This window comes from Cherax quadricarinatus, chromosome 32, assembly GCF_038502225.1.
Source record: "Cherax quadricarinatus isolate ZL_2023a chromosome 32, ASM3850222v1, whole genome shotgun sequence".
NCBI classification, from domain to species: domain Eukaryota; kingdom Metazoa; phylum Arthropoda; class Malacostraca; order Decapoda; family Parastacidae; genus Cherax; species Cherax quadricarinatus.
Window position 1 is genome coordinate 21,056,043 of NC_091323.1, and position 9,891 is coordinate 21,065,933.

The window sequence follows — 9,891 nt, forward strand, 5'->3', positions numbered from 1 at the left end:
GTGATGTTAATGTGTGTGTAGCAGCAGCTTGCTGTATTTTGTGTGCAGCAGCAGCAGGTGCTGTTACTGTGTGTGTAGCAGCAGCTGGTGCTGTTACTGTGTGTGTAGCAGCAGCTGGTGCTGTTACTGTGTGTGTAGCAGCAGCTGGTGCTGTTACTGTGTGTGTAGCAGCAGCTGGTGCTGTTACTGTGTGTGTAGCAGCAGCTGGTGCTGTTACTGTGTGTGCAGCAGCAACTGGTGCTGTCACTGTGTGTGTAGCAGCAGCTGCTGTTACTATGTGTAGCAGCAGCTGGTGCTGTTACTTTGTGTGTATCAGCACCTGGTTCTGCTAATGTGGAGCAGCAGCTGGTATTGATACTATGTGAGCAGCAGCAGCTGGTGCTAGTGCAGCACCAACTACAGCCACTCAGCATCAGCTGCTGGTACTCACGTAGAAACAGCACCAGCGGTTGCTAGTGGCCTAGTATCAGCACCAACTGCTACCACTGTGTGTAGCAGCAGTTTGTGTTGCTACCTTCTTGCAAGATGCAGCTGGTGCTATCTTACATAACACAGCTGGTACTGTTAATCTCACAACCAGCAGCAGCTGGTGCTGTTACCATTTCTGAAGCTGCTTCCGCGACCACCTGATAGACCCTTACAAGTGTACCCAGTGATTTTTTTTTTTTGCTCGACCGTCCCAGTATTTTCCCTTCACCCACACAAATACCATAACAAATATTTCTTTCGTACTTTTCACAGACTCTTTAAAATCTCAAATATTCTTACCTCGGGCTTTCAGATTCAGCGGCCCGGAAAAAAGCGCAGAATGGACAAAAATTGTGCATTTCTACACAAAAAACTAGTATGCCGTTTTGCTCTACCTCTCTCTCTCTCTCTTTATATTATAATATATATATATATATATATATATATATATATATATATATATATATATATATATATATATATATATATGCAATAAAATCACAGTGAACAGGTGATATCACAATATGCAGAGGAACCACGGTGAAAAAAAAACGAAATTCCAAGCAATTTCGTGACTTCTCACATTATCAAGGAATAATATAGTTCCTTGATAATGTGAGAAGTCACGAATGCGCTTGGAATTTCGTTTTTTTTTTTCACAGTGGTTGTTCTGCATATTGTGATATCACCTATTTACTGTGATTTTATTGCATATATATATATATATATATATATATATATATATATATATATATATATATATATATATATATTATATATATATATTATATATATATATATATATATATATATATATATATATATATATATATATATATATATATTATATATATATATATATATATATATATATATATATATATTATATATATATATATATATAATATATATATATATATTATATATATATATATATATATATATATATATATATATATATATATATATATATATATATATATATATATATATATATATATATCACTAGATGTCTCCCATCTAGGCAGGATGAGATACAAAGAAAAACATTTTTTTATGTATATTAGTAATTTATGCAGGAGAAAAAGTAAAATTCACAATATCTTAGCTGGAACAATTAAGAAAATATCCATGCATTGGAGTGGAAAGTTAAGACGTTTCGATTCCGTTCTGTACCATTATTAGGTCAGTTTGGTCGAGATCTGTTGCAAAATATTTCCATATTGGAAGTTGGTAGCAGGCTGGTTAACGACAACCATCGAGGGAGGTAGTACCATTCTAGGTGAGAAATGGAAGCCTATTAAATGTTTTGCACTCTGGCAGGATTGCTAGTATATCTCATGAACAGATAAGGCAGCACATAAATCTAGCCAAAACTTTTTTACACTTCACTTTTTCTATATTCTTCAATGTTTTCCATTCCTATAATATTAATTCACAACAATTTAGGAGGCCTTCTCTTGATACCCAAGCTGCAGGGACCTTGTTCCTCGGACCCATAGCAAATACACACAATAAATTACATATACCACTGGTACATTTTAATTTATTTGCCCTGGCACTGTGTTGTGTCCAAACATATACAGTAGGATCCTGGCTGGAGTAAACTGGAGTAACACACTGAGTTGTGAACAAGGCACTTGTGGAATACTGGAAATGATATGATGATACCGTCAAGTCGTGGGTAGAAGGCACCTGTGCACTGATCAACACATTTATCAAGGAGACGTTCGGGCAAGTGTGGCCCGAAGAATTATGAACGAGGAAGCCTTTCCTGGTGATCGTTTTGGTCAGTGCGTAGGTGTATTTCACCTACGCACTTGTGGAACAAGGTGTGTGCATTGTTAGCACGATATATTGAGAATTTTTTTAATTATGCGCACCAACAGTCCTGCTGTACCCTGATACACACTAACGGTTTTCTGTACCCATGTTACACCAGCAACGTTTCTGTATCCTGACACACTAACAGCCTTCTGTACCCTGATACAAACAACCCTCCTGTACCCTGATACACACTAACAGCCTTCGTGTCGTGCCTTGCAGTACATTGACGGTGTCTTCAGTGGCTGAGGAACACGCCGGCAACTACACTTGTAGCCCCGCCAATGCTAGTCCCTCCTCCGTCCTCGTTCACGTCGTTGTTGGTAAGTTACTGCCCAATTACCTATTTTTCATCACCTATTTGTAGCTATAGGAGCACAGTAATGCTCGTGGTGTTCTGTCATCAATAATTTGTTCATCATATTTTTTTTTTAAGTTATAGCAAATCATTCTTTAAAATTATTTTATTAGTAGGAACAGAGAGGATTTTTTTTTCCTTAGTATCCATTTTTCTCCATTTTTCCTCAATTTAAAACGGCTTCTCATTGTTATCCCTGATGCAGGTACTTTAGAAATATTTATCTATTTTTTCATGGATCTTTTATGATTATTTTTTTTTCAATTTTCCTATCAAGCAGTGTGGCTATCTTCGGTATTTTCAATCTTTTCTTCTAATTCATTAACTTGCGTAGCAATTAAGAGTATTTCATAAATCGCCAGTGTAGCGTTGTGAAGTTTTTCACAACTTCGGCGGAGTGGTTTTCCGGTCACAATATTATATTAGAAATAACTCTTAAGAGCCTTTTCCCTGATATTTCCCGTATTTTGTTACATTGTATTCATGTGGCCTGATTTCTTTTTCCTTCGTCTGCAATGTATGGCATTTATCTACGTTAAATTTCATCGTCTATCTCTCGTTCCAATTGTTTTATTGTTTTTACATAAGGTCCTATTTTTTTTTTTTTTTGCATCTTCCCCAAGTCTTAGTTTATTTCTTCTGGTATAGTATTTATGTAAATTAAAATACTGTACTCACCTAGTTGTGGTTGCAGGGGTCGTGTCACCGTGTGTGTGTGTGTGTGTGTGTGTGTGTGTGTGTGTGTGTGTTTATAAGCTATAGAAAATAAATGTTTTGATTCTGGTTAGAGTAGGTTGAAGGTCACGATCAGTTTCCAGTATCAGAGGTCAAGGCCACGAACAAAGGTCACAAATCTAGGTCATAGACCAGGGTCACACAGTCCAAAGATTTTGGTCGCAAAGGTCACCCAGGCCACGGTTCTAGGTCGCAGGCTAAGGTCATCCAAGCCACAGTTTTAGGTCATAGCCCAAGGTCACACAGGTCAAAGATCTAGGTCGCAAACCTAGATCTGTGGCCACAGATCTAGGTCATAGCCGAAGGTAACAGATTACAGCAGCAATAGGTCAAGGCCAAATAATCAAGCATACAATTCAAGATCAAGAGACCAAAGTCTCAGATTACGGGTCACAGATGAAGGTCAAGATCCTAGATTAAGGCCAGAAGTCAAGGTTATATGTAAAGGTAGTTTCTCAAAGTCGTTTGTTAGGGTCATATGCCAGGGTCATATGCTAGGGTCATATGCCAGGGTCATATGTCAGGGTCATATGTCAGGGTCATATGTCAGGGTCATATGCCAGGGTCATATGTCAGGGTCATATGTCAGGGTCATATGTCAGGGTCATATGTCAGGTTTTTATTCAGTCACCGTCTCTCCTCTGTCCAACATTTTCTCCACTCATTCTCACCTTCCTCCTGCAATCTCTTTCCCACCCTTAACTTTCTCTTTTTTTGTCTCTTCGATTTTCGGGACAGTCGTGAGAGATTGAATCCTTCCCTGAATTAGTCAGCTGCCTCGCTGTAGCCTCTTATCTCCTCATACAAGTCACTTGATCCTTCGAGGGACGAGTTTCTCTTCCATGTCTCTTCCCTGGTCTCTTCTCAGAATGACTCGCCACACGCATTTCCATTTTTAATTAGCATTTCCCTTCCCTCCTCTCTTTCGTTTCTCTCTCTCTCTCTCTCAACACCATACACATTTGTCTATCTTCTACCTTTCATCTATTAGCTACCTCTTTTCCTTCATCTACCTTTTATCTAAGATAAGATTTGTTTGGATTTTTAACTCGGAGGGTTAGCCACCCAGGATAACTCAAAAAAGTCAGTGCGTCATCGAAACTGTCTAATGTCCATAGGGGCCCTTCAATCTTGTTCCCCAGGATGCGACCCATACCGGTGGGCTAACACCCAGGTACCTGCTTACTGCTGGGTGAACATGGATAGCAGGTGTAAGGAAACACGTTCAGCGTTTCTACCCATGCCGGAGATTGAATCACTGACGCTCAGTGCGTGAGGTGAGAGTGATACCAACTGAACCACAGGATCTGTGATCTATTTTTTTTTTTTACGTTTTTCTGTGAGAATTTTCTATTAAAACACTGTATCTTAAGCACCTTAATTCTTCCTACAGAGACGACGGACTCTGGGGGCCCGAATCGGCGGGGTCAGAAGGAGGTCGGAGAGGCGGAGAAGACGCCGGTGCGACAGCTTGGTGTGAAGAGTGCCTCCTCGGCCGGTCCTCGCGTCCTACCTCAGACTCTGGCACTCTTCCTGCTGGCTCTCCTCCTTATTGACGCACTCACGTTTCCCAGGGTCTTCCAGCGCAGCTTGTAAAGCTCCTGTAGCCTCTCCGACGGAAGCCTCTCCTACGGCAGCGTCTCCGACGGCAGCCTCTCCGAGGAAGGATTCTCGATAGTAGCCTCCTTGACGGCAGCCTATCGGACGGCAGCCTCTTGACAGCCTCATCCTCGAGGTGTCTTCGAAGTGCTGATGTGGTATGACAAGGCGCAAGCTTCCTGACATAGGTATACCGCTTAGCGCCACAGTCCGTGTACTGGTACACACCAAGAAAAGGGAGGGGAAGGGGAAAGCAAGAAAACATGAAAATTTACATAACCTGGCAACTTCGGTGACACAAACTGAGAGGAAAATAAATATTCTTTGGAAGTGACCTTGTTTTGGCTCCACGACACACAATAGGAGGCAGCGCAGTGAACCAAGGAAAATTGCCTATCTTTTTTTGATGTTCACTTGATCTCTAGTCAATGGCTTGTTCTTCACGAGTAATTAGGTTCTTCCGAATTTGCTGCCGCTTTTCTTGCTGGCAAAGGTACGTTAATACTCGTTCACTCGGGTATAATACTGCTCTTTACAGAGGCACGATAATATCCGTGAACATGGGATATACAGTGTTGGTGTTTTCCTGTGTTGCTCGTCATAATGAACGTGATATCAGTGTGAAATGTACATGTACAGGTGTGTGTACATTTACAGGTTTATTAATGGGAAATTTGTTGTATTCTTACGAGTGTATGATACCTTTTTTTTTTTTTACAAAAAAAGGAGTTCCTATTGTCTAGTGTGAAATATTGAACTGAGCTGGAATTTATAGTCTTAAGTACAAGAGCTTTTACATAGACCCAGCGCCTACCATAAACATTACACGATGGAACACGGACACATCTTTTCTTGTGTGTTGTTGCAAACTCCCTGTGAAGGCCAAATAATGTGGGGGGGTACAAAAAAAACAAACACTCTCCAGGGCGGAAAGAGGAAAGAAGCGAGATGATAATGACATTCTTTGCAAAGGAAAGTTATGTAATAAACATTATAGAGAAGCGTTGTGTTAATATGAGCGTGACCTGAAAAAAAAAAATGCCTTGGAGAACGGAGCGAAATAGATACTAGACCGTGATTTTGAGATGACAGACACTACAGAACTTACAGAAAGAGACAAGACTGCACTGTTTCGTTCTTCGACCGGTTTGTAGTGCGTCTCCAGACTGTGCTGATATTACAAAGTTTAAACCCAAGATTATATTGAAAGAATCAACATATATTATATATATATATATATATATATATATATATATATATATATATATATATATATATATATATATATATATATATATATAGATATATATATATATAATGAACGTTTGGTTGAATCAAATGCGAAAATTATATTTGTTATGAAAAATAGTCTGTTCCCTGATCCCTCCTATAACCCACCATAGACTTCCTCACGAAGACTGTACTGCCATGAGTGACTGTCAGAGAATAAGTACAATATGAAGTGTATGGGCTGCCACCTGTCAGGCACTCCTGTGCTATCTCCCAACCTGTCTACGTCTGTCCGTCTGTCTGTCTGTTGAGCGATGTTTGAAGAGGAAATCTTTATTCAGACATTTCACTCAGAGTTTCAACCTGACTTAATAGAATTAGACATGTGTGCAACATCTGGGTATCCTTATTTGTGGACGTTTCGCCATCCAGTGGTATAATGTGAAGACCGTAAAAGTATACTGTATACAATTCATACACTGATTTAATAGTGCAATACTGAGCGATAGGCTAAGACTTGCTGCACACTCTCTACCATACTTGGTCGAGGCTGTCTGCCAGTCAAGCCATTCTTACCTGTCTGCCTGGATCACTCCCATGAATATTTTATCGAGAGCATTTATAAAAAACGAAAAATTCAATACGTTTTAACATTATATTTTCTTTAAGGGAAAATTATGGTCTTGATAGATAATGGTGCGAGACATCGACACTGTGGTAAAGTGACAAGTATAGCTATATAGAATCCTTTACTGGCGATGTTTCGCCCACACAGGGGTTTCATCATGCCACAAACATTATAATGCCCACTGTGTGGGCGAAACATTGCAAATAAAGAATTATATATCGAGCATTTGTGTTTACCAGTGTTCTGGCCAAAATCACGGGTCGAAGAGTAACACAAAATCTGTTTTATCATTGAGCAAAACATGTGCAACACTTAGGCATCTTTGTAGTCGAAATGTTCCACCTGCATAACAGACTTTGACAGTCAAATACAGAACACTCCTATAGCGCAGGCGAAACGTTTCGACAGTAAAGATACCCAAATGTTGCACACGTTTTATCCCCATCATTAGTTTGTTGACACTGTGTATTATTTACATTTGTTTACCCCTTCGACAGAGATCTTCTCCAGCATCCCCCGGTACTGTCTCACTCACCACTGTCAAACATAGCCCTTCTTTCAAAAGAAAAACTATATATTTATACGAGGCGCTATAGGTGTTGGTTACTCAGCACAAGGAATGGTTAGAGCTCGACCCTCCGTGCTTAAAACATGCGAACATGTTTGTGGATTACGATGATGTGAGAATTACTCAATTCCATTACTCTCAAGGTATTATCACGTCTATAAATAAGATATTTGTGCATAACATGGCATTACCATCTTACTTATTAAATTATAATGAACAAAAATGTAGCGGACATATATTGAATAAATTAATGATATATAACAATGAGGCAAAAAGAATTTAGCACTGTTCTGTCAGCACTCGAAATATTTTTGAATGGAATTACAAAAGATTTTTGTAAGAAGCATTTACTTATTAAAGTTAAACTGATGAGAATCATCAATATATAAAAAAATCATGTAAGTACTAATCTCGCAGGAGATAACCAGGTTTGATCCAAGGAAGAGAAGGAAAGCTGCACTTCCTGGGATCAAGAACCCTTCCTGTCATTAGGACCTCCGAATAATCTTTTCAAAACTGACTTAATAAGAGGCACAATTCTTATAACTAAGAAAGCCGTCACGTGTGTTCTTTTAAGTTTGGAGAAATTAGCATGTTATAAACTCTTCCCCCCCTTAAGAGAGGAACCTTGATGCTAGCAAGGGAGTCTTGATTTTAGGGGCTGGGGCTACCCTGTCCTTGCTAGGATCTGACCTCACAGCCTCTTCTGAGAGAGAGAGAGAGAGAGAGAGAGAGAGAGAGAGAGAGAGAGAGAGAGAGAGAGAGAGAGAGAGAGAGAATGAGAATGAATGAATCTGTAATGAGATATGATTAAGAAACTTCAAATATGTTTATTAGTGTAAACACTAAAACCGGTTTGCCAGCAGCAACAAATTATGAACCTCTGGTGGCCAGTTCGAGAACTTCCATTGTGTTAACACTCACTTGAAAATATATTAATCACGGAGGGTTAAAAAAGGAAAAAATACTAAAAATTTCTTAACATTTCTCCACATCACCCTTTTAGTAATATTTACCTGACTGGAAAGACACCTGGTCGCTATTAGGTGACGGAAAATCGAGCCTTCACCAATCTTTGTGCTGAATAACACACGTTTGGTGTTTCTTAAAATGCATTTGCAGGAAAAAATCTTAAGTCATGATCGAGCATATTTTTATTATGGTCATGGTTTAGCGCTAAATCCGTATGGATCGTGCAGGGCCTCGGAAGCAACAGGTAAACAGGTATGGTCCTTGAATCAAGATCCCTTTTAACTGCCATCAAGTTACTCCCCTCTCTCCTGTCGCCCCTTACTAAGGAGCAGATAGGTCAAAGTGTGGTAATACAAGGACTGGGTATACCACTGTGTCTAGTGTCTACTGACGAGGCTATGCGGGTTGTGGTATTTGTCATGTTTCGTCCACTAGAGATTTGATCAGCTCATTCCCTGGTGAGCGAAACTTCGACACATTAAAACGCCATAACTCGTTTTGTGTGTCACATTTCTACAGGTTAAGGTGTGTGGGAGTAAAACGTTTCCATTAGGGGTACCTGATCTCAGTCATTCCTGTCAGCAGACCAGATCTCTCTCAGTCATTCCTGTTAGCAGATTAAGTCTCTCTCAGTCACTCCTGTCAGCAGATTAGGTCTCTCTCAGTCACTCCTGTCAGCAGATTAGGTCTTTCTCAGTCACTCCTGTCAGCAGATTAGGTCTCTCTCAGTCACTCCTGTCAGCAGACCAGGTCTCTCTCTCATCAGCAGTTACCTGACCTCTTGTGTTTAGTGTCTACAACTGAAAGCCGGAAAAAAAAAATCCAGATCTAACTGAAATAAAGGACACCAAAATCTCTCTATAGATCTGGCAGCCAGAAAAACCTTAGATCTGACAGCCAGAGGAAAAAAAGAAAAAAAGAAACTCTGTCTAGATCTGACAGACAAAGACAACAATAACAAAAACTCTTTCTAGATGTTCCAATTTATTTTTATGTTCAAAGTGTTATTATAGCCTCAAATGTTATATTAGGATGTCCTTGTCCCTGTTTTGTATGATAATATATTGGAAAATAAAACGTCAAGTGCTCACTGTGTGTTTTACTGATACTGCTGGGAAGAAAAGAGGTTGAGAGGAGGTGTGTGGGAAGAGGGAAGGTGTGTGGGGAGAGAAAAAAGGTGTGTGGGGAGAGAAAAGGTGTGTGGGGAGAGAAAAGGTGTGTGGGGAGAGAAAAGGTGTGTGGGGAGAGAAAAGGTGTGTGGGGAGAGAAAAGGTGTGTGGGGAGAGAGATGTGTGGGGAGAGAGATGTGTGGTGGAGAAAGGTAGGAAGAGGGAAGGTGTATATAAGAGGGTAGGTGTGCGGGAAGAAATGTGGCCCCTTGTCCTCACTAATCAAGTCGTGACGACCAGAACAGAGGAATGTCAACTTCAGAAAATGTCATCACAATCAACGTGCAAATCAGATTCAGTGGAGTGCGTGAAACTCACTCCAGATTACCGTCACGGAGAA

At 40.0% G+C, this 9,891-nt stretch overlaps 1 protein-coding gene across 2 annotated transcripts in view; it reads left to right on the forward strand.

Annotated features, from left to right (window-relative positions):
- The window catches only part of LOC128690152 (limbic system-associated membrane protein), a 400,710-nt gene extending 391,450 nt beyond the window's left edge, over positions 1-9,260 (forward strand). For both annotated transcript variants that reach the window (XM_070090504.1, XM_070090503.1), the window contains exons 7-8: positions 2,515-2,615; positions 4,779-9,260. In XM_070090504.1, coding sequence (XP_069946605.1) covers positions 2,515-2,615; positions 4,779-4,981 — 304 coding nt within the window. In that variant the 3' untranslated portion in view covers positions 4,982-9,260. The remainder of the gene's footprint in view (positions 1-2,514; positions 2,616-4,778) is intronic.
- The last annotated feature ends 631 nt before the right edge of the window (positions 9,261-9,891 follow it).